The following is a 26,362-nucleotide window of genomic DNA, read 5'->3' as shown; positions in this document are numbered from 1 at the left end:
AATTTTTTAAAGATTTTTAGGAGCTACTAAAGAGGACAATAAACGTGGATTTTTTAAAGATTTTTAGGAGCTACCAAAGAGGACAATAAACGTGGATTTTTTAAAGATTTTTAGGAGCTACCAAAGAGGACAATAAACGTGGATTTTTTAAAGATTTTTAGGAGCTACCAAAGAGGACAATAAACGTGGATTTTTTAAATGATTTTTAGGAGCTACCAAAGAGGACAATAAACGTGGATTTTTTAAAGATTTTTAGGAGCTACCAAAGAGGACAATAAACGTGGATTTTTTTAATGATTTTTAGGAGCTACCAAAGAGGACAATAAACGTGGATTTTTTAAAGATTTTTAGGAGCTACCAAAGAGGACAATGAACGTGGATTTTTTAAAGATTTTTAGGAGCTACCAAAGAGGACAATAAACGTGGATTTTTTAAAGATTTTTAGGAGCTACCAAAGAGGACAATAAACGTGGATTTTTTAAAGATTTTTAGGAGCTACCAAAGAGGACAATAAACGTGGATTTTTTTAATGATTTTTAGGAGCTACCAAAGAGGACAATAAACGTGGATTTTTTAAAGATTTTTAGGAGCTACCAAAGAGGACAATAAACGTGGATTTTTTAAAGATTTTTAGGAGCTACCAAAGAGGACAATAAACGTGGATTTTTTTAATGATTTTTAGGAGCTACCAAAGAGGACAATAAACGTGGATTTTTTAAAGATTTTTAGGAGCTACCAAAAAGGACTATAAATGTGGATTTTTTAAATGTAGATTTTTAAGGATTTTTAAGGGTTACCAAAGCAGACAATAAACGTGGATTTTACCAAGATTTTCTGAAGCTACCAAAAAGGACAATAAATGTCGATTTTTTTAATATTTTTAGGAGCTACCAGAAAGGATAATAAATTTGGATTTTTAAAGATTTTTAAGAGCTGCCAAAGAGGACAATAATCTCGTACTTTTAAAAGATTTTTAGGAGCTACCGAAGAAGACAATAAAGATTTTTAAGAGCTGCCAAAGAGGACAATAAACTCGTACTTTTAAAAGATTTTTAGGAGCTACCGAAGAAGACAATAAACTTGGATTTTTTTTAAGATTTATAGGAGCTACCAAAGACGACAATAAAGTGTTGGGTTGCTCAGGACTCATCAATGTTTCTGTTTGCTTCGAGAACTCATCGAGACCGAGTTTTTTAGCATATACACCCCGTCGACTAATAGCTGTACTCCAGGTTATAGGCTCAACATAAGCTCGTTGTTTGTAGGTTATAACCGGCTGGTCTTAGGGAACTTTTGGATAATGACAGAGGAGTATAGCACTGGCTGGGAAGATTAATATCTATACGTTTTTCATAGTCAATGAGGACGTCATTACCAGAATTATAAGAGAGTGACATAGTTCGCCAAGTATAATCACCGTGTCAACTGGTTTGACAAATGGCGTAAGCCGGCTATCTGTCGTTTCTCTTGGGTCAGACCATATAATCTTCTCCATTAGCACCACGAATTTACCCCATAACTGGGAATCAGATACTAGAAGTTCATAGGTTGGTCGGTGAACAGAAGCGGAACCTGTAGCTGGACCATATGAAAAATTACATCATTAGTGACTTATGGGCAACATTTAAGTCACTCTCGAAACGAACAAGAAGGAACAGAGAACCTCAGTCACGTTTTGGCGATGCTACTCTGACTGATTCGAAGTGGTGCGAAAGCTATTTTAATCGTCAACTTTTAGAGCACCTTTGGAATGACAGTGCGAAGTGTACTGCTTCGCATTATATATATTTTATATAATTATATAATTATATAATTATATAATTTTTTCTGCCAAAGAGGAACCCCCACAATGGATGATGTTGCATACTCCATCAGCAACGCTAAATCACCCAAAGCGTAAGGCCCTGACGGTATCCCTATGGTAATGCTGAAACAGCTAAATGAGCCAGAATTTAATATCGTAACAGAGTTCTCAACCTGTCGCTAGCCACCAACATCCTGCTTGATATCCATGGTAATGTTGAAACAGATAGATGAGCCGGGAGTTGAGTATCTCACCGCAATCAATCCACACTGTCTGGGACTTCTCCGACCAAGTTTGAAACGTTGGATAATCATTTACATGTTTGGGCGCCAGTTGTACGCGGAATTCAGGAACAAGAAGTCGAAGCTCCGCGGAGTGAAACATGGAGTTCCTGAAGGTAGGATGGAACTGTTTAATATCTACCTTTCCTGTATTCCTTCCCCACCAGACGGCACTGAGATCGTTACGTATGCGGATGATTGTACGATCTTGTCGTCGGTTTCTATTTAATTGATATCCGCCACAAAGTGTACGGCACCTCTGTTTATCACATGGACTATGGGTATGAGAACAGAGTTAAATGTCCTGGTCTATGGTAACAGAATTTCCACCAATAACTTACCCAAAATCCTAGGAGTAAAATTTGACAGCATGTTCACGTCGTCCGAGTCTGTCCCAGCTATCTGGTAAGAGTTGAGATGTAGGAGTAAGGTCCTCAAGTCCCTAGCCGGCAATGCAAAGCAATGGAAAAATTTAGAAACATGAGAATTGCAACAGGTTGCCCCCTCATGTCATCAGTGGAACATTTGAATGAGGAGTCCAAGAATCTTCAGTACGGCAATAAATGGCATGCTCTCGATGCAGTATGTGCTCGTATGGGGGATAGGACTCACCCACAAAGGGATGTCAAGAGCGATCTTAATGATTTAGAGAGAGAGAGAGAGAGAGAGAGAGAGAGAGAGAGGTCCAAAGACACATAAAAGAGAGAGCTCGTAGATCAGCAAGCCTATAGATCAGGTTTGAATAGTATTCACACATATGCAGTCACAGATACGATGTTGGTGTAGGCTACCTTCGCCAATGTCATTTGTGAAAGGCTGAACTCCTATTTGACTGATCTTACAAAATTTTTCCACTCGAGGAATATGCAAATATCTGCTACGGCCACTATGTTCGCCACATGTGATCGATGGTAGCAGAATACCGACCACTAACTACTCCAAGATTTTAGGCTACTACTAACTAACTACTCCAAGATCCGCGAACGTAAGTGCAACGCAATGGAAAAGTAACCAAGTCTAAAGTCAAAAGTTATACAGAGCCTATTTGAGCTGAGAAGAAAATTGCCCTGGCAATCAGTTGTTCCTGCAAAACATTAAAAATGTATAGGGCTAATTGGCGTTTTTAAGAGACGGCACCCAAATAGGCAGGTCCTTACATAATTGAAAGGACGTATTTATGTATATGCCTCCCCACCAACACCAACAGGTTGCTGATCAACCCCACAGTCATCCCAATCATCGCATGGAGTATTGGACTTCCCCACCCATGCACGTCACGAGTGAGAGGTCCAAAGATATAAGAGAGAACCCTAGATCAGCAAGCCCATCCACCACGTTTGGGTAGCATTTACACAGATGCAGTCGCAGATTCCATAAACAATTATACAATCTCGTCGCATCGGGTTTTTTCGTGTCTGCTAACCCAGCATCAAACCTATGAATTTTCGAAGGTTTCATGCTGCTACAACAACAACATAAACAGCTTTAGTGTGAATGCGGTCCTGGAGTACATCCCGCATCTATCGCAACTGTAGACAATTAGCTGCCAAGACGAGTAATTTTGGCTCAACTACGATTGATGGGCAACTAGGATTGATGGGCAAAAAATCGGCACAGCATGCGGTACAGGCCCGCACCACGAATTGCAACTTTTTGACTGTCCGCCGAACTTACTCCAATAGCTTAGTGGTTACAACCAATCAAAACAGCCACATTCCTAGACCTGGAGATAGAGCCACCAGAGCCGCCTTATAACGAAACAATGATGATGTTACCGTAATCTGTGAGATTGATCTTAGCTACATTCTCCTCTTTTTTCCCTCTATCGCTCTCTCTGTTAATTCAATATACCTTTGTCCATTAAATGCTTCCCGATTTTATGCTAAATTACACCGATTAAGTGTAAGTTATAAATACATTTTATGTATACATTAGAGTGACCCAAAAAAAAAAAACAAAAACAATTTTGTTTTTCAAAATAGTCTGGCTTAATCCCATTGTTGTTGTTTTATTATTTTAAAACAACTAATTTATTAGTGGAAAAAGGTTGGCATTCTTCGCAAAGGGGCAAGGCAAGGAAGAATAGTTTCGATCCACGCCACTGGATCTCAGTAGTTCCCTTGTTTCTTGTTTGTGGATATTCTCCACCGAAGTTATTTTTCAATAACTTCTTCAACAAGAAACTTTTTTACCCAAATATCAATCGTCAGCTCGGGTTATTGAAAAATAACTTCGGTGGAGAATATCCACAAACAAGAAACAAGGGAACTGATGAGATTTAGTGGCGTGGATCGAGTTGTATTGAAGAAAAATGGAACAATTAGTTTCATTTCGTTTATGAAGAAGACTAAATACGAAATTTCAGCAAGCTCGGTAAAACAATGTGGCTTACCTTCAAAACACCGAAATTCGGGAGGTACCGTTCCATGGGGCTATATCAAACCGTCGATCTATACCTACAAATTTCTGGCGGAACGTTTTTAGACTCAAAGAAGACGAAATGCGAAATATCCGATATTTCGGTAAAACCTTCAAAATACTGAAAATCAAGAGGTACGCTTCTATGGGGGATATAGGAAACCGCAGAAGGCTAAATAACAAATTTCACTCTTTCGGTGGGAAAATAGGGAGGTACCGTTCTATGGGAGCTATACTGAAACGTAGACCTATACCGACGAATTTCAGTCAGAAAGGTTTTTACCTTAAACAAACACTAAATACCAAATTTCAGACATTTCGGTGGGTTGCTGTGGCCACAACCTTTAAAATACCGAAAATCGGAAGGTACTGTTCTATGGAGGCTATATGATGGCGTTGACTTATACCGAGAAATTTTTGGGGGAAAGTTTTATACCCCCAACGAAGACTAGTACCGAATTTCAGCCATTTCGTTGTGATGAGGCTAAAATCTTCCAAATACAGAAAATCGGGTGGTACTGTTCTATGGGGGCTATACTAAGGCGTCGACCTGTATCGACAAGTTCCTTGGGCAAAGTTTTGTACCCCCAACGAAGACTAAATACTAACTTTCAGCCATTTCTAAGGAATATTGAGCCAGCCACCTTCAAAACACCGAAAATCGGGAGGTAAGTTCTATGGATGCTATAGGCGTAGACCTATACTGACAAATTTCTGGGGGAAATTTTTATACCCGCAAAGAAGACTATGTACCGAATTTCAGCCATAACGTTGTGATAATGAGGCTAAAATCTTCAAAATACCGAAAATCGGGTGGTATTGTTCTATGGGGGCTATATGAAGACGAGGACCTATACTGACAAATTTTAAAAAAATCCACGTTTTTTGTCCTCTTTGGTAACTTCCAAAAATCTTTAAAAAATCCACTTTTATTGTTCTCTTTGGTGACTTCCAAAAATCTTTAAAAAATCCACGTTTATTGTCCTCTTTGGTAACTTCCAAAAATCTTTAAAAAATCCACTTTTATTGTTCTCTTTGGTGACTTCCAAAAATCTTTAAAAAATCCACGTTTATTGTCCTCTTTGGTAACTTCCAAAAATCTTTAAAAAATCCACTTTTATTGTTCTCTTTGGTGACTTCCAAAAATCTTTAAAAAATCCACGTTTATTGTCCTCTTTGGTGACTTCCAAAAATCTTTAAAAAAATCCGTGCCTATTGTCATCTATGGTGACTTCCAAAAATCTTTAAAAAATCCACGTTTATTGTCCTCTTTGGTAACTTCCAAAAATCTTTAAAAAATCCACTTTTATTGTTCTCTTTGGTGACTTCCAAAAATCTTTAAAAAATCCACGTATATTGACCTCTTTGGTGACTTCCAAAAATCTTTAAAAAATCCACGTTTATTGTCCACTTTGGTGACAATCCACGTTTCTTGTCTTCTTTGATGACTTCCAAAATTCTTTAAAAAAATCCACGTTTATTGTCTTCTTTGATGACTTCCAAAATTCTTTAAAAAAATCCACGTTTATTGCCCTCTTTGATGACTTCCAAAATTCTTAAAAAATCCACGTTTATTGCCCTCTTTGATGACTTCCAAAATACATTTAAAAAAATCACGTTTATTGTCCTCTTTGATAACTTCCAAAATCCTTTAAAAAATCCACGTTTATTGCCCTCTTTGATGACTTCCAAAATTCTTAAAAAATCGACGTTTATTGTCCACTTTAGTGACTTCCAAAATTCTTTAAAAAATCCACGTTTATTGTCCTCTTTGGTGATTTCCAAAATTCTTTAAAAAATCAACGTTTATTGTACTCTTTGATGACTTCCAAAATTCTTTAAAAAATCCACGTTTATTGTCCTCTTTGGTGACTTCCAACAATCTTTAAAAAATCCACGTTTATTGTCCTCTTTGATGACTTCCAAAATTCTTTAAAAAATCCACGTTTATTGTCCTCTTTGGTGACTTCCAAAAATCTTTAAAAAAATCCAGGTTTATTGTCCTCTTTGGTGACTTCCAAAAATCTTTAAAAATCCGTGTTTATTGTCCACTTTGGTGACATCCAAAATTCTTTAAAAAAAATCCACGTTTATTGTCCTCTTTGGTGACTTCCAAAAATCTTTAAAAATCCGTGTTTATTGTCCCCTTTGGTGACTTCCAAAAATCTTTAAAAAAATCCGTGTCTATTGTCCTCTTTGGTGACATCCAAAATTCTTTAAAAAATCCACGTTTATTGTCCACGTTGGCGACTTCCAAAATTCTTTAAAAAATCCACGTTTATTGTCCTCTTTGATGACTTCCAAAAATCTTTAAAAAATCCACGTTTATTGTCCTCTTTGATGACTTCCAAAAATCTTTAAAAAATCCACGTTTATTGTCCTCTTTGATGACTTCCAAAAATCTTTAAAAAATCCACGTTTATTGTCCTCTTTGGTGACTTCCAAAAATCTTTAAAAAAATCCGTGACTATTGTCCTTATGGGGACTTCCAAAATTCTTTAAAAAATTCACGTTTATTGTCCTCTTTGGTGACTTCCAAAAATCATTAAAAAATTCACATTTATTGTCCACTTTGGTGACTTCCAAAATTCTTTAAAAAATCCACTTTTATTGTCCTCTTGGTGACTTCCAAAAATCTTTAAAAAATCCACTTTTATTGTCCTCTTTGGTGACTTTCAAAAATCTTTAATAAATCCACGTTTATTGTCCTCTTTGGTGACTTCCAAAAATCATTAAAAAATCCAAGTTTATTGTCCTCATTGGTGACTTCTAAAAATCTTTAAAAAATCCACGTTTATTGTCCTCTTTTGTGACTTCCAAAAATCTTTAAAAAGTCCACGTTTATTGTCCCTTATTGGTGACTTCCAAAAATCTTTAAAAAATCCACGTTTATTGTCCTCTTTGGTGGCTTCCTAAAATCTTAAATAAATCCACGTGTATTGTCCTCTTTTGTGACATCTAAAAATCTTAAAAAAATCCAAGTTAATTGTCTTTTGTGACTTCTAAAAATCTTTAAAAAATCCACGTTTACTGTCCTCTTTTGTGACTTATAAAAATCTATAAAAAATCCACGTGTATTGTCCACTTTGGTGACTTCCAAAAATCTTTAAAAAATCCGCGTTTATTGTCCTCTTTGATGACTTCCAAAAATCTTTAAAAAATCCACGTTTATTGTCCTCTCTAATGACTTCCAAAATTCTTCAAAAAATCCACGTTAATTGTCCTCTTTGTTGGCTTCCAAAAATCTTTAAATAATCCACGTTTATTGTCATCTTTGGTAACTTCCAACAATTTTTAAAAAATCCACTTTTATTGTCCTCTTTGGTGACAATATACGTTTATTGTCCTCTTTAGTGTCTTCCGAAAATCTTTAAAAAATCCACGTTTATTGTCCTCTTTGGTAACTTCCAAAATTTTTTAGAAAATCCGTGTCTATTGTCCTCTTTGGTGTCTTCCAAAAATCTTTAAACAATTCACGTTTATTGTCCACTTTGATGACAATCCACGTTTATTGTCCTCTTTAGTGTCTTCCGAAAATCTTTAAAAAATCCAGGTTTATTGTCCTCTCTAGTGTCTTCCGAAAATCTTTAAAAAATCCACGTTTATTGTCCTCTTTAGTGTCTTCCGAAAATCTTTAAAAAATCCACGTTTATTGTCCTCTTTAGTGTCTTCCGAAAATCTTTAAAAAATCCAGGTTTATTGTCCTCTTTAGTGTCTTCCGAAAATCTTTAAAAAATCCACGTTTATTGTCCTCTTTAGTGTCTTCCGAAAATCTTTAAAACATCCAAGTTTGTTGTCCTATTTGATGACTTCCAAAATTCTTTAAAAAATCCACGTTTATTGTCCTCTTTGACGATTCCAAAATTCTTTAAAAAAATTCAAGTTTATTGTCCTCTGTGGTGACTTTTAAAATTTTTAAAAAATCCACGTTCAAAAATCTTAAAAAAATACACGTTTATTGTCCTCTTTGGTGACTTCCAAAATTCTTTAAAAAATCCACGTTTATTGTCCTCTTTGATGACTTCCAAAATTCTGTAAAAAAAATCCACGTTTAATGTCCTCTTTGGTAACTTCCAAAAATCTTTAAAAAATCCACTTTTATTGTCCTTTTTGGTGATTTCAAAAAAATTTTTAAAAAAAATCCACGTTTTTTTTGTCATTTTTGGTGGCTTCCAAAAATCTTGAAAAAATCCATTAATTAAAAATTATTATTAAAATGATCTTCGTCCAAATAGGCAAAATTTCAAATAATAAAAAAAAAATTGTTTTTTGGGTCACTCTAGTATACATATATCCATAATTGATGCTCATGTGCATCAACCTCCTCTCGCTTGCTTGGTAGCAAAAACAAGCAAATATTGAAATGATGAGCGAAATGTTTGGTTTTCGGCAAATTGCTGTCTAAAACTTTGTTGTTTTGTTTCCTCGCAATTAAGTTCGACACCGACCGACACGTTACATGTTCACTTGAACTATAACCCATTTATGTTGGGTATTGTTTTTGCTGTTGTTTGTTGCCCTTGGAGTTACATGGAAATTTTTTGATATAATTTTTAATGGCTTTTAATCTCGGTGTATGAAAAGTACTTTCGGCATTTGTAAATACTGCTGTTGGTGTTTTTCGTTTGTTTGTTTTGTTGGGGTAGCCAAGGGAATATGGACGGATGGATGGATGGGAGGATAGCAAGCGATTACAAATCTCATTCAATCCCTATGGTTGCCATAACTTCAATGAGAAGTATGGATAAAGGGTTGTATGTAATTCGACTTTTAATGACTTCCAGAGAATGCATGATGATGGCTGTTTGTCGAACTATCTGTATGTCTGTCGAGCGGTGTGGAATAACTGAAATGTTGGCCATAGGCATGGATGTGTTGTTTGAGTTTATGGCCAATTACAACTCTCTGAATAAAAGTTGTAATTAAACATTTCAATAATGATCAGGCAGTCAGTCAGTCAGTCAGTTTGTCTTTATGTACTACATACATACATACAATGCATCCATGTCAACGAATGCAAAAAATGAAACAAAAACTTCACTTTTTTTGTTTGTTAATTTTTGTTTTATTTTAATTATTTGTTTTTATTACAACAAATACTCATATTCACCATGACACTAATATTGAAATTTCGAATTCATATCTGTAATATTGGCAATTTGTAATGCCATTAAATAGAATTACATACAAATTGTAGAAAAAATGTTAGTTATTACATACACAAGTACTATATAAACTTATAAATACGATTACATATATGCATAAATATAAACATAAAAATATATATAATTAAGTTGAGTCGTTTCAAAATTAATTAATATCGAATGTTATTCTGATAATTATGTTGTGTTATTTAATGGTATTTGGTAACGGATGCACCGCCCGATGCACCAATACTACCGCCTAAACCACTCAGAGATTGTTGAAGTGATTGCAAAATGCCAATGGGAATCTGTAATGGGAAAAAAGAGAGACACGTGAATTTTTGGTAAATTTATGAAAATATTATTTAAAACTGAATTAATAAGTTGTAAAATAATTTTCAAATCTGCTTCGTATAAGATCGGATCCTGGATATTACTAATGTCCTTTATAGGACATTTATCCTACAGTCCGAAAAGAAAAGATGTCCATTCCATTCATACGATAAAAACGATTTTTGGCAGCTTCCAAAGAGGACAATAAACGAGGATTTTTTAGAAATTTTTAACAGCTGCCATAGAGGACGATGTTTTGGAAGTCACAAACAGGACAATAATCGTGGATTTTTTTAAAGATTTTTGGAAGTCACCAAAGAGGACAATAAACGTGGATTTTTTAAAGATTTTTGGAAGTCACCAAAGAGGACAATAAACCTGGATTTTTTAAAGATTTTTGGAAGTCACCAAAGAGGACAATAAACTTGAATTTTTTAAAGATTTTTGGAAGTCACCGAAGACAACAATAAACGTGGATTTTTTAAAGATTTTTGGAAGTCACCGAAGTCAGCAATAAACGTGGATTTTTTAAAGATTTTTGGAAGTCACCAAAGACAACAATAAACGTGGATTTTTTAAAGATTTTTGGAAGTCACCAAAGAGGACAATAAACGTGGATTTTTTAAAGATTTTTGGAAGTCACCAAAGAGGACAATAAACGTGGATTTTTTAAAGATTTTTGGAAGTCACCAAAGAGGACAATAAACGTGGATTTTTTAAAGATTTTTGGAAGTCACCAAAGAGGACAATAAACGTGGATTTTTTAAAGATTTTTGGAAGTCACCAAAGACAACAATAAACGTGGATTTTTTTAAAGATTTTTGGAAGTCACCAAAGACAACAATAAACGTGGATTTTTTAAAGATTTTTGGAAGTCACCAAAGACAACAATAAACGTGGATTTTTTAAAGATTTTTGGAAGTCACCAAAGACAGCAATAAACGTGGAATTTTTAAAGATTTTTGGAAGTCACCAAAGAGGACAATAAACGTGGATTTTTTAAAGATTTTTGGAAGTCACCAAAGACAACAATAAACGTGGATTTTTTTAAGATTTTTGGAAGTCACCAAAGACAACAATAAACGTGGATTTTTTAAAGATTTTTGGAAGTCACCAAAGAGGACAATAAACGTGGATTTTTTAAAGATTTTTGGAAGTCACCAAAGACAACAATAAACGTGGATTTTTTAAGATTTTTGGAAGTCACCAAAGACAACAATAAACGTGGATTTTTTAAAGATTTTTGGAAGTCATCAAAGAGGACAATAAACGTGGATTTTTTAAAGATTTTTGGAAGTCACCAAAGACAACAATAAACGTGGATTTTTTAAAGATTTTTGGAAGTCACCAAAGACAACAATAAACGTGGATTTTTTAAAGATTTTTGGAAGTCACCAAAGACAACAATAAACGTGGATTTTTTAAAGATTTTTGGAAGTCACAAAAGACAACAATAAACGTGGATTTTTTAAAGGTTTCTGGAAGTCACCAAAGACAACAATAAACGTGGATTTTTTAACGATTTTTGTAAGTCACCAAAGAGGACAATAGACACGGATTTTTTAAAGATTTTTGGAAGTCACCAAAAACAACAATAAACGTGGATTTTTTAAAGGTTTCTGCAAGTCACCAAAGACAACAATAAACGTGGATTTTTTAAAGATTTTTGGAAGTCACCAAAGAGGACAATAAACGTCTTTTTTTTAAAGATTTTTGGAAGTCACCAAAGAGGACAATAAACGTGGATTTTTTAAAGATTTTTGGAAGTCACCAAAGACAACAATAAACGTGGATTTTTTAAAGATTTTTGGAAGTCACCAAAGAGGACAATAAACGTGGTTTTTTTAAAGATTTTTGGAAGTCACCAAAGAGGACAATAAACGTGGATTTTTTAAAGATTTTTGGAAGTCACCAAAGACAACAATAAAAGTGGATTGATTAAAGATTTTTGGAAGTCACCAAAGACAACAATAAACGTGGATTTTTTAAAAATTTTTGGAAGTCACCAAAGACAACAATAAAAGTGGATTTTTTAAAGATTTTTGGAAGTCACCAAAGAGGACAATAAATGTGGATGTTTTAAAGATTTTTGGAAGTCACCAAAGACAACAATAAACGTGGATTTTTTAAAGATTTTTGGAAGTCACCAAAGACAACAATAAACGTGGATTTTTTAAAGATTTTTGGAAGTCACCAAAGACAACAATAAACGTGGATTTTTTAAAGATTTTTGGAAGTCACCAAAGACAACAATAAACGTGGATTTTTTAAAGATTTTTGGAAGTCACCAAAGACAACAATAAACGTGGATTTTTTAAAGATTTTTGGAAGTCACCAAAGACAACAATAAACGTGGATTTTTTAAAGATTTTTGGAAGTCACCAAAGACAACAATAAACGTGGATTTTTTAAAGATTTTTGGAAGTCACCAAAGACAACAATAAACGTGGATTTTTTAAAGATTTTTGGATGTCACCAAAGACAACAATAAACGTGGATTTTTTAAAGATTTTTGGAAGCCACCAAAGACAACAATAAACGTGGATTTTTTAAAGATTTTTGGAAGTCACCAAAGACAACAATAAACGTGGATTTTTTAAAGAATTTTGGAAGTCACCAAAGAGGACAATAAACGTGGATTTTTTTAAGATTTTTGGAAGTCACCAAAGACAACAATAAACGTGGATTTTTTAAAGATTTTTGGAAGTCACCAAAGACAACAATAAACGTGGATTTTTTAAAGATTTTTGGAAGTCACCAAAGACAACAATAAACGTGGATTTTTTAAAGATTTTTGGAAGTCACCAAAGAGGAAAATAAACGTGGATTTTTTAAAGATTTTTGGAAGTCACCAAAGAGGACAATAAACGTGGATTTTTTAAAGATTTTTGGAAGTCACCATAGAGGACAATAAACGAGGATTTTTGTAAAGATTTTTGGAAGTCACCAAAGAGGACAATAAACGTGGATTTTTTTAAAGATTTTTGGAAGTCACCAAAGAGGACAATAAATGTGGATTTTTTAAAGATTTTTGGAAGTCACCAAAGATAACAATAAACGTGGACTTTTTAAAGATTTTTGGAAGTCACCAAAGAGGACAATAAATGAAGATTTTTTAAAGATTTTTGGAAGCCACAAAAGAAGATAATAAACTTAGATTTTTTAAAGATTTTTGGAAGTCACCGAAGAGGACAATAAATGTGGATTTTTTAAAGATTTTTGGAAGTCACCAAAGAGGACAATAAACGTGGATTTTTTAAAGATTTTTGGAAGTCACCAAAGAGGACAATAAACGTGGATTTTTTAAAGATTTTTGGAAGTCACCAAAGAGGACAATAAACGTGGATTTTTTAAAGATTTTTGGAAGTCACCAAAGAGGACAATAAACGTGGATTTTTTAAAGATTTTTGGAAGTCACCAAAGAGGACAATAAACGTGGATTTTTTAAAGATTTTTGGAAGTCACCAAAGAGGAAAATAAACGTGGATTTTTGGAAGTCACCAAAGAGGACAATAAACGTGGATTTTTTAAAGATTTTTGGAAGTCACCAAAGACAACAATAAACGTGGATTTTTTAAAGATTTTTGGAAGTCACCAAAGACAACAATAAACGTGGATTTTTTAAAGATTTTTGGAAGTCACCAAAGACAACAATAAACGTGGATTTTTTAAAGATTTTTGGAAGTCACCAAAGACAACAATAAACGTGGATTTTTTAAAGATTTTTGGAAGTCACCAAAGAGGACAATAAACGTGGATTTTTCAAAGATTTTTGGAAGTCACCAAAGAGGACAATAAACATGAATTTTTTAAAGATTTTTGGAAGTTACCAAAGAGGACAATAAACTTGGATTTTTTGAAGATTTCTGGAAGTCACCATAGAAGACAAACGTGGATTTTTTAAAGAGGAATATGGACGGGTGGAAGGAAATTAACGTGGATTTTTTAAAAAGAGGAATATGTACGGATGGAGGGCCATTAACGTGGATTTTTTAAAGGAGGAATATGGACGGATGGAGGGCAATTAACGTGGATTTTTTAAAGAGGAATATGGATGGATGTATGGCAGTTAACGTGGATTTTTTAAAGAGGAATATTGACTGATGGATGGCAATTAACGTGGATTTTTTAAAGATTTTTGGAAGCTGCCAAAGAGAACAATAAACGTGGATTTTTTAAAGAGGAATATAGACTGATGGAGGGCAATTAACGTGGATTTTTTAAAGATTTTTGGAAGCTGCCAAAGAGAACAATAAACGTGGATTTTTTAAAGATTTTTGAAAGTCACCAAGAAGGACAATAAACGTGGATTTTTTAATGATTTTTGAAAGTCACCAAGAAGGACAATAAACGTGGATTTTTTAAAGATTTTTGGAAGTCACCAAGAAGGACAATAAACGTGGATTTTTTAAAGATTTTTGGAAGTCACCAAGAAGGACAATGAACTTGGATTTTATAATTTGTGAATGTCACCGATTAGGAATATAAATCATGGGTTTAAGATTATTCAGTATTAAAATCAGCTGCCATCTAGTGCCAGACTATAAATGGTGGATGGCTGACTAAAGCTGCCCTTAAATAGGGTTTAGCGTATAACTCTGTTATCTGACCACGTACGTTAACATAATTGGTATCAATGGCAAGATGAAGAAATCTACTTCCAAATTTGTCTTACGTTGGCGGTACCTGCCTTCCATATAAGGTCTATATTACAAATGTTACCTATTTTCAGACAAAAATTTTGATTTTTTTTAATCCGCTAAATTGGTTGGATTTTACGTTGTTTTGGAGATTGTTTTGCTTCCCCAAGCCTATTTTTGCATCATAAGATAATCTGGATCTTTGTTCATGTCATTTTGTATTAACAACATAAAACAATTCTTACTGTATACCCCCTCCAGAGGGAAAAGCGGGGAGTATGTTATGCTCGTGGTTTCTTAAAGCACTCTTCGCAGCAACACAAAGCTGTGACCGGCGCATTGGCTTGATTTTTACACTCTAAATATTTTTGGCCACTTTCTCCATACAAGTGGATCCACTGTGCGGTGGCAATATACCCCTCAGTGATGTTGGTGACATTTCCTGAGTATTTCAGCCATGTAAAACTTCTCTACATGTGGTGTTTTAGGACACGCTGTTCGGACTCGGCAATAAACAGTAGTATCATTGAGCTAATATGAATCGGGGTGCACTCATTGATATGAGAGAAATCTCCCTTGTCCCCTATGGGATGTTTTTGGAACAATTACAATTACCAAAGGTATTCACCGTCAAGGCAAATTGGCCCGTATGTTTTCTCAAACACTCCAACCAATGCGTTATCTGCTTAGGCAAAAAGGCGGTAGGTGTGCATCTCTTCGATCTTCTACAGGAATTGCCACAAAGTAAATATTTGGTCTATGGTGCATTTGACAGGTCTAAAGCCAGCCCCCCCCCCCCTCATCTTCCCCACAACCTTAATTTCCCCTCCCCCAACATCCCCCCATCTCAACTTCCCCACTAAACATCTCCACTCAACTTCCCCACTACGAGTAAACTCGTACTCTATTTCGAGTATTTTCACTCCCACTCTTATTTTTTAACCCCGAGTACTGTGCTCCCAAATAAAACAAAAGAGTGGAAAGTAAACTTCTTTTAAAACTCGAACTCTTTGAGTACTCCCACTCGCAAACACTTTTCACTCGCGAGTAAAAACAAGCAACTCTGAAATATGCTTCGCGAGTGACGAGTAAAAATAGAGTATACTCGATTTATTTTTTCTACACGCGGGAGTACTCCCGCTCGAACTCGCTCGAATTTCACTCGCGAGTAGAATTCGAGCGAGTATTTCGGAGCTCTGCTTACATAGCTAGTTAAATTTGTAACACAGGGAACTAGGATAAGCCTTAAAAAAGTGTTATTACCTGTAGGGCAGCTGGAACAACATTTGAGTTTTTATGGATGTTGACATAACCTTCAGCTGTATTTGTTACTGGTTCAGCAACCTTCACTGGAGCTGGTGGTGGATGTGTTGCGGTGGCTTCAACGGATCCAGTGGCAATCAATTTATGTTTGTGAGCTGAGATATGCTGTAAAAATAATTTAAAACAAAATTATTCAATTAATAAAAATCAAAATTACAATTCAATTAAATAACATACAGATTATAAATAAAATTAAAATAGTTTTTTTTTCAAATTATCTATTACAATTGCTTTATACCAAATAATGCGTTTATATAGAAATTAATTAACACAATTTTCATATAAACAATTTGTTGTTTTCTCTCAAGGTCTTTAGAAATGAAAATCTACTGCAATTCCATAAATATAATGTGTCAGCATTTTAGGCCATATTAAATGCTGTTTTAATGCAAAATTGTGGTTAAGTGTTGTCAACACATTTACTGAAGAGAAAAACCAAATTTGTTTATATGAAAATGTCAGCAACACACTTTAAAATCCAGCAGTAGTACTAAAAGCAAGCCGCAATTATGTGGAGGTTTTTTTTTCATTTTAAAAATATTCCTCTCATGCAGATATCATAAATATCATATGTTTGTATATGTAAATATATATGTATATATGTATGCATGTATGTGAGTAGGTATGTAAAATGCGTCTCTATAATGTGGTATGTTTGTTTTTGGTGCTGTCTAATGTAAATTTGTGGCAAAAAAAAACATTTATGTCAAAACCAACCAAAACCAATGTTAGTTGAACAAATCTGTTTTGTGTAAAAGTCTCTTGGTTTCCGGTGTGTAAATGCGTATGTGTGTGTAATTTTTTTTGTGGGAAATAAACATTTTTATTTCATTTGCTAATGTCAACATCCAACATTATGAAAGTATTGGGTTTGATCGATTATGTTTGCTAATAGAAGAGCTTTTATTGATCTTCTGTTTATAGAAGTCCTCAAATGTGTTTTAAGGTCTCCCATCGAAAGGGTCTTCTATGTATAGAAGACCATTTGGAGATCTTTTATCTTGTCTCAATAGTGAGGATATTCCGTCAGCAAGAAGAAACAGTGTTGAAGTCCTACAAAATATCACCAAAGTTTATAGATTGTCCTCAAGGAAAACTCAGTCAATTGTGATGTGTCGAGAAAGACGCCGGCAAAAATCGAGTATGAAATAGAGAGCAATTTCTTGGTATCATCAAGAGAACGATTGAAAAGATTAGATGAATACCATTCTGAAGGGTACAACGAAGACACATATGAGTACGTCGAAAAAAAGTGAGGTGTACCATTGAAGCAGGCAGCAGAAAATACAATTGTAAACAAGATAATGCTTCAATTGTTTTCAAAGAAGATTGGGTTGTGGGAACCTCCAATGCTAACAATACTAGAAAAAACAAGTATGAAAGACGGTTCGTTCGATCGGGCCGAACTTTTATACCCTTCACCACCACTGTATTGAAGTAAATATAAACAACTGGTAACTACTAAGCTTTTTCTCTACATTAAGTATAATTGTTTAGGGGAGAATAATATCTTAACTAATAATAAACACTTTATAAAAAAAATTTTCTGTGTGGGGGTTTTCTACCCATTGAGATCCCAAACTAACAAGTTACATCCACTTAAGAAGGAAAATTTAGCAGCACTCATTAAAAGAGCTTATCGTTGTTCTTTCTATCCTATGACACAATACCAAATTACAGCAATCTCTGTTCGAAAATTTGACAAAACTCCTCGATATACATAAAATTGGGCAATACCGGTCCATGAAGGTTAGATTAATATTATGAAGGGGCAGTTTTTTGCAAATAAGTTTTCTATCTTCTGGGAACACAAAATTCCAATTAACAACCAATCCGATTAGAAAATCTGTTACAATGTTTTTAAAACTTTCAAAATGTCGAAAATCAGTGAGTTCCGTTCTAGGAGACTATATGGAGACCTATACGGACAAATTTATGGCGGAAAGTTTTATATTCCATTTTCAGTGGTATATTGAGGTCACAACCTTCAAAGTACCGAAAACGGAAAGTATCGTTCTATGGGGGTTATATGAAGACGTGGACTTATACCAACAAATTTCAGGTGGAACGTTTTATACCCCTAACGAAGACTTAATTCCAAATTTCAGGCATTTTGGTGACCGACAAATTTCAGGTGGAAAGTTTTATACCACAAACGAAGACTAAATACCAAATTCCAGGCATTTAGAGGTATATTGAGACATTTAGAGGTATATTGAGGATGTAGCTTCTGTGAGATGTATATCAAAAGCCGCACCAAAAACGTGGATAACGACGGATTTTTATTCTGTTCCATTTAAGTGCGAAAGAATATTTTCTATTTTAAAATCCCATTTTTATACCCTCAGCCATTGGGCTAAAGAGGGTCCGGCTGACTTGCTGGTGCGCTCATAAACTCTCGAACGAAGCCACCGATCAGGTCAAAAATTTGGCATTAGAGATTTTCTTTCAAACTTAGTTAAAGTTCAAAGATGGACCATATCCGTGGGCCGCTACTTCCGGTACCTTCCCCACAAAAGTTCAACGTGTTCCTCATAAAATTCGGAAAAACTGAAGTTTAAGAGCTCCTCTCGGATCGATTTGATTTTTATACCTTCAGCATTTATGCTAACGAGGGTATATACACTTTCATACGGGCAAAATGTCCCTCATCGAAATAATGGTTTTAGACCCCAAGTATGTTTGGACGAAATGTTTTTCAGACAATTTCGAGTCGATTGAGCAATGTCCGTCCGTCTGTCTGGAGCGCACGATAACTCTCGAACGGATCAACCGATTCGATCCAAAATTTGGTTTTTGTAATATTTTGTCCAAACTTAGTTTATGTTCGAAGATGGGCTATATCGGTCCACTCCCCCACAAAAGTTCGAATATGTTCGAAAAATTTGTGCGCACGATAACTCTTGAAGGAAGTAACCAATTTGATCCATACTTTGTACATCGTGAAATTTCTACCAAACATAGATGAGGTTCCAAAATGGACTCAATCGGTCCACTCCTTCGGGTACCTCCCACACAAAATTTTGGAAAAGTTCAGATTAGGACCTCCTTTCGAATCGCTTTGATTTTTGTTGCAACAACTTGTATTCATTACCCCCCATACGACGGTACAAGTTTTATCAGGGGCAAGTCCATACTTCCTGAGAAAATAGCCGGAAAGATGCAAATAGCCCCTATAACACCGTGTGTAGTGGATGGAGCGTAAGATAACTCTCCAACGGATCTGCCGGTTAGGTCCAAAAGTTGGCCTTCGTAATACTTTGTCCAAACATAGTTGAAATTCGAAGATAAGCCTTATCGGTCCACTTCTTCAGGTACCTCCCCCACAAAAGTTCAAAAATGTGCGGAAAAATTGTGCGGACGATAACTCTTGAAGGGAGTGACCGAGGTAGTCCATATTTTGCACATCCTAATATATCTACCAGATATAGATCAGGTTCGAATATGGACTATATTTGTCTACTCCCTCTCACACACAGTTTCGGATAAGTTCACTTTAAGACCTGCTCTCGAATCACTTTGATTTTTTTTTTTTTTTTTATTTTTGCCTTATTAAGGCGAAGGCCATTTATAGTGATATTTAATTAATTCTCTTTCGAGTTGAGCTGTTAGGCCTTTAGAGATACATTGAAAAATTAGGAGTCTATCGAAGTCCCACGCATCCAACCATTACACTACGTTTCACGGGTGGTAAATCCGATCTTCAGGTGTATTAGGATGTTGTTTTTGTGGCAGACGAAGGCAAAGCTTGGTAACTGGTATATATATCGAACTTCATTAGATAAATGTATATGCGAAATTATGTCAGTTAATTGAAACTCCAAACTTTTCCTATAGTCCTGCTTTGGTAATCCCATTTTTCAATGTTCACAAATACTATGGTAAGTTTTATTCCTACATCATTAGTAATTGCTCTTCTATATCAGAAGATTTTATTTTTTGATCATCAATTATTGTCTACTAAAGTTTTGACAAGTTGATGGTGGCTTAGAACGCTAAGACGCCGGCAACCTTGACACTCAGTTGTCGGAGACCCAGGTTCGAATCCCAGCCTGGCTCATGCTGAAATTATTTTTTATTTTTGCCTTATTAAGGCGAAGGCCATTTATAGTGATATTTAATTAATTCTCTTTCGAGTTGAGCTGTTAGGCCTTTAGAGATACATTGAAAAATTAGGAGTCTATCGAAGTCCCACGCATCCAACCATTACACTACGTTTCACGGGTGGTAAATCCGATCTTCAGGTGTATTAGGATGTTGTTTTTTGTGGCAGACGAAGGCAAAGCTTGGTAACTGGTATATATATCGAACTTCATTAGATAAATGTTGAAGCGATTTGCATTCGCTAGCTCCATTACGACGGTAAAAGTTTTTTCAGGGGCAAATCCATATTTCTTAGGAAAACAGCCCTAAAGGTTTAAAAAATCCCTATGTCACCATATTGGTTCAACATTTGGTCTTCGTCATATTATATCCAAACTTAGTTTCATGGGGCAATACTAATCCACAACTTCCGGTACTTCTCCCCAATATTTAAAAAATGTCACTAAAATACTAGGACGATGCAACTAATTTGGTCCAAACTTTGTGTCTCCTAATATTTTGTTAAAATTTAGTTTAACTTCTAAAATGACCCATATCGGTCCTCCCTAAGGGTACCTCTCCCACATAGGTTCAACATTTGTGTCTTAGTGCAGTTAAATCTCAATCCACATTTTTGTCGGCAAGTTCAAATGTCCAAAAAGGGCCACAAAATTCTGAAAATACCTTAAATACATTCGATCTGTCCGTAGGTGAAAGTTTCACTTCACATTGGCTGAGGGTATATCTCTGTCGGCAAAGCCGACTGACACTTTTTTACTTGTTTTTTTTTCAGCAATTTGTCTTTACGGCCCCCTTTACGACGGTACAAATTTTGCCGGGGGGCAAGTCTATACTTCCTGACATAATGCCTTAAAAACTCCAAGAAACCTTGACGGCAACAACTAAAATGGAAAATTGGCAACATAACTCCCGCAGGAAGTTTCTGATTGGTCCAAACTTTGTACATCGTATTATTTCATATAGTCATGAATCAGGTTGGAATATGGACTATATCAGAGTCCAGCCCTTCGGGAACCTCCAACACAAAATTTAGGAAAAGTGCAGCTTAACAGCTCATCTCGATTTTTTAAAAATTCTTTCCAAAAAGTCCTACTTGAAGGAGCGGTAAATTTCTTAGGAAAAAAACTGAAAAGGCCGCTGGAAACGTCAGAAATATTTTGTTTGCTTCTTTTCTTTAGGTCCGAGGCTGAGAGCATATCTCTGTCGGCACTACTGACTGATATTTTCTTACTTGTTTCAAGCAATCTTAAGAACAGGAGTAAAACATACGATTTTCGAGGTCCATCAAATTCGAATTTCTGATCATTAACTTCATAGTTTGTGCCAAATCACTTTCCACCGAGCGATTTCCTAAGCTTTGAATATTGGAAATGGTCAGTGCGGGCAAAATACGGGCAACTTGGAGTATTTTTCCATATTTCTTCGTTTTTAATCCATAGAGCGAAAACGTGTCCTCCATTTTTGAGCCCGCAACTCTTGGAGAATATTGTATTACATATAAGTTACTATGGGAAGATAAAAAAAATCACGGAAGCATTGATCCACTCTCGTATTTTAAAAATTCCCGGGAATGGCGATTTTACGATTCCCGGGAATGATAAAAACCGGGAAAACCCAAAACCTTAACTAAATACCAAATTTCAGCCATTTTGGTTGGATAATATAGCTTAAACCTTCAAAAACCGAAATCGGGAGATACCGCCCTATGGGCGCTGTATCAAAACATGGACCTATATAAAAAATGTTTTTGGTATAAATGTTTCTTAGCCTCTGGAAACACAAAACATCAAATTATTTGTGATTTCCACAGACGGACGGACATGGCTAATCGATGTAGAATTGCACGCTGATCAAGAATATATATATAAGCTGTGTTCTTTTACTTACCTGAGGTTACCATTTTTACCATTTTTAACCTGCAAAACGTTCCTCAACCCCAAAAAGTGGTAAAACTGGAATCAATTTTAAAGAGATTGAGAGAGGTGAGAGAGAGCACATTAGCCTCTCTCTTCTACCACAGGCTACCAGACAAATTTCTGCAGGTAAAAAATGGCAGAACTGATTTTTCGACTTTTGTGTGACGATTATTTCACAATGAAGGAAAAAATGGACGAAAAACAGAAGAAAAAGTCGAACGCAGACAAAACTATATTAAAAACGTTGAAATAAAAGAAGAAATATTGCTTTTTTATGTTTCCTTTTGACATTGCTACTAGATCTACAATTTTTCCGTTCTTTTACTTTTCTGCTAAAAATGTTCATGAGAGAGCAATTTTGACACTTTTCTCTTTTACCACTCTATAGTTTGTGGGGTCTAAAATGATTATTTCGGGTAGTTACAAACGGAATGACAAACTTAATATACCCCCATTTTATGGTGATAATGATAAGATCCGTGAAAAGGAAAATCGGCACCAAGGGTTCAAAAAATCGAAGTCAAAATTTACAATTGAGGTCAATGGATATGAAACTACTAACTGATCTGTACAAAGCTTGTCATGTGAGGAACGGCGAAAACTTGAGAAGTCCTGTGAAATAGAAATCCGTACGAAGAATCAGAAAAATCTGATAGAATATTGGTAATTTAGGGCAATAAATATGAAACCACTATTTGACCTGAACAAAGCTAGCCGTGAATCCGAGTGAGCGCTCAGTTTGAAATGATTAGATACTTCCAGATAAAGGATGTAGAACTCAAGAGATAACTCCATGGAGTTGACAACCAAGTAGGGAGCTTTAATGTTTATTGTACTGTGAGAGAATGTTCTGGAAACGGTAATAATGAAACTGAAAGGAGGACGTCATGATTGCATACAAAACTGAAGAAGAAGATTTCGAGATTGTCACAAATCTAAAGGAGCAATTCAAAAATGCTTTGGGTGTGGCTGAGGAAACCAAGGTAGACAAGGAAGAATTACTAGCGGCTAATCAAATTGCAGAATGCAAGGTCAAGGCTATAAAGGCGAATTTTTTTCGTTTATTTATTCCACTTGGGAACATAGGGTATCTACAAGTTCATTCCATTTTATTTTGTCATGGCAAATATTTTTAATTTCATTATATGACAGGATTATTTTGCGATGTCTGCCGTTAGCGTTCTTCGCTATGTGTTCTTGGGACGTCCACGTCTTCTGTTGCCTTGTGGATTCCATCCCAGAGCATACCTTGCAATCCTGTCGGGGGTTTTACGAAGAGTGTGGCCCACCCAGCTCCACTTTCTTTTCATTAGTTGTTGCCAATGGGTACCCAAGGCGAAAATAATGGAATTAAATAAGGAATTGGCTACCACAGAAAGAGAGAAAGAGAGAGGGCGCACGTCGTTCCTCTGAAACGGAATGTGTTGAATATAAAGGTTAAGATCTTGGTGGCTAAAGAAATGATTTTAAAAAAAATATAAACAGTTCGGAAAACACTCGTTGTGATATCGAGTCTGAATATGAAAACTTGAATGGAACGTTCTCCACCATGGAAGAACCCGAATTTGACTTTTCTATCTATAACAGACGTCTAAGGAGTCTTCTATTTGTAGTAGAAATTCAAGGGTTTTGTATGTATAGAAGACATCTAACGAAAACATCGATATGTAGAATACCTCTAAGTAGTCTTCCATCCACAGCTGGCCTCTAAAGCTGCTTCTATCTATAGAAGACCTCTACGCGTTATTCTTTTAATAGAGGACGCCTTCTCTCTAAAGGGTCTTCTACCTAGATGTCTTCTATAGAGAGAAAACCTCTAAGGAGAGCTCAGAGAGATATTCTATTTGTAGAAGGGTATTCCTTCTGTAGGGTATAGAAAGCCTCTAATGGGTTTTCTATTCGTAGAAAACCTCTAAGGACTCTTCTATTTTCTATCTACAGAAGACCTTCTATCTATAGAATACCTCTAAGGGGACTTCTATCCATAGAAGAGCTCCGAGACCCATCAGGGTTTCCATTTGTAGAAGTCCTCTGAGCAGTCTTCTATCTATAGAGTATCTCTAAGGGTCTACTGTATAGAGAAGACCTGTAAAGGTTTTTCTATACGCAGAAGACCTCTGAGGCGTCTTCTATAAATAGAAGAAGTCTTCTATCCATAGAAGGAGGGTTTCTATCCACAGAAGAGCCCTGAGACCCCTCAGGGTTTCTATTTGTAGAAGTCCGCTGAGCAATCTTCTATCTATAGAAGACCTCTATGGGGTCTTCTGTATATAAAAGATTTCTAAAGGTATTTCTATCTGTAGAAGACCTCTGAGGGTCCTTCTATTTGTAGAAGAAGTCTTCTATCCATAGAAGAAACCCATAGAAAACCGCTAAGGGGGGTTGTATCCATAGAAGAGCTCTGAGACCTTCAGGGTCTTCTATTTGTAGAGGACCCCTAAGGGTTGTTTTCCGTGGGGTCTTCTCTCTATGGAAGGCCTCTAAAGGAGTCTTATATCTACAGTAGACCTTCTTTCTTTAGAACGCTTCAAAAGATTCTTTTATCCGTAGAAGACTTCTATGGAACCTTCTAGCTATAGAAGGTCTCTAAAAGTTTTCTATCCGTAGAAGGCCTCTAAGGGGTCCTCTACCCATAGAAGACTTCTAAGGTTTTTCTATATACATATATCTACAGAAGGAATCTACGGAGTCTTTTGTCCATAGAAGACCTTTAAGGATCCTTCTTTCTGTAGAAGACCATTGGGGGTTTTCTATCTATAGAATACCTCTAACGGGTCTTTTATCTACGGATGCCTCTAAAGTATCTTCGATCTATAGAAGGTGTCTGAGGGATCTTCTATAGATAGAAGATCGCTCAGAGGCCTTCTGCAAACAGGTATATAGAGGACCTCTTTCTATAGAAGACCTCTAAGGTGTCTTCTGTCTTCAGAAGACCTCTATGGGGTCTTCTCTCTATAGAAGACTGGTAACGAGTTTTCTATCTGTAGAAGACCCCTAAGAGGTCTTCTATCTTAGGAGACTGATAACGAGTTCTATATCAGTAGAAGACTTCTTAGGGGGTCTTTTATCTATAGAAGACTGATAACGAGTTATCTATGTGTAGAAGACCTCTAAGGGGTCTTCCATCTTAAGAAGACTTATAACAAGTTTACTATCTTTAGAAGACCTCTAAGGCGTCTTCCATCTATAGAAGACTTCTAACGGGTCTTCTATCCATAGAAGACTTCTAGAAACTATAGAAGGTTGATAATGAGTTTTCTATCTATAGAAGATCTTAAGGGGTCTTCTATCTAGAAGACCTCTAAAGGGTCATTTGTATAGAAGACTTCTAAGGAGGTTTCTATATATAGGAGAATTCTTAGAGGTCTTGTATATATAGAAGATACTAATAGTGTTCTTTTATCTATAGAAAACCTCCAAGAGGTCTTCCATCAATTGACGACCCTTAAGTGAGACCTTTTAGTTGTCTTCTATCTATAGAAGACTTCAAGGTGGGCTTTCTATCTATAAAAGACCTCTTCGGGATCTTCTATCTATTAAATACCTCTTATGGACTTTCTCCCTATAGAAGGCCTCTAAGGAGTTGTCTTTTTTGGAAAGCCTTTAAGGAATCTGACTACAGAAGACCTCTAAGGGTATTCCATCTATAGACGATATCTAAAGACCTCTAAGGGTATTCCATCTATAGAAGACCTCTAAAGGGTCTGTTGTATAGAAGACTTCTAAGATCTATAGAAGAATTCTTAGGGGTCTTGTATATATAGATGACCTCTTTTATCTATAGAAAACCTCCAAGAGGTCTTCCATCAATTGGCGACCCTTAAGTGAGACCTTTAAGTTGTCTTCTATCTATAGAAGACTTCAAGGTGGTCTTATGTCTATAGAAGACCTCTTAGGGACTTTCTATCTATAGAAGGCCTCTAAGGTGTTCTCTTTTTTGGAAAGCCTTTAAGGAATCTGACTACAGAAGACCTCTAAGGGTATTCCATCTATAGACGATATCTAAAGACCTCTAAGTCGTCTTCAATCTAAATAAGACCTCTACAGGGTCTTCTAAATATGAAATACTTCTTCTATCAATGGAAGACCTCTAATGGGTCTTTGTGAAAATATTAGCGACCCACACCTTTATACATTTTTATATATACATTTTGCTTGTGTGTGTGTTCTTTAACATGCCGCAATATAAATGTAACAGGATTTCAAAAAAAAAAGAAAAAACAATCATAGATTTCTGTTTTGGCAACACAAAAAAAGGCAACAATAAATTGTTTAAACATTTTATGCATTTGTGGTTAAAACAAATGCAAGTCTATTTGTCTGTCTGTTTGTCTGTGTGTTTTGTTGTTGTTGTTGGGGAAAAACCGATTAACTGATATAAATGTGTATTTAGCTGTGA

At 35.5% G+C, this 26,362-nt stretch overlaps 1 protein-coding gene across 4 annotated transcripts in view; it reads right to left on the bottom strand.

Moving 5' to 3' along the window:
* Positions 1-9,544: 9,544 nt before the first annotated feature.
* Positions 9,545-26,362, bottom strand: part of LOC141404907 (uncharacterized) — a 127,292-nt gene continuing 110,474 nt past the window's right edge. For all 4 annotated transcript variants that reach the window (XM_073988740.1, XM_073988738.1, XM_073988739.1 and 1 more), the window contains 2 exons: positions 15,884-16,048; positions 9,545-9,955 (listed from right to left, as the gene is read on the bottom strand). In XM_073988740.1, coding sequence (XP_073844841.1) covers positions 9,857-9,955; positions 15,884-16,048 — 264 coding nt within the window. In that variant the 3' untranslated portion in view covers positions 9,545-9,856. The remainder of the gene's footprint in view (positions 9,956-15,883; positions 16,049-26,362) is intronic.

The sequence above is a fragment of the Musca autumnalis genome, unplaced genomic scaffold (genome assembly GCF_047663935.1).
Source record: "Musca autumnalis isolate F117 unplaced genomic scaffold, ASM4766393v1 scaffold_5, whole genome shotgun sequence".
In the NCBI taxonomy this organism is placed as follows: Eukaryota; Metazoa; Arthropoda; class Insecta; order Diptera; family Muscidae; genus Musca; species Musca autumnalis.
Note: the sequence above shows the minus strand (reverse complement) of the source record. Positions and strands in the feature narration are given on the sequence as shown.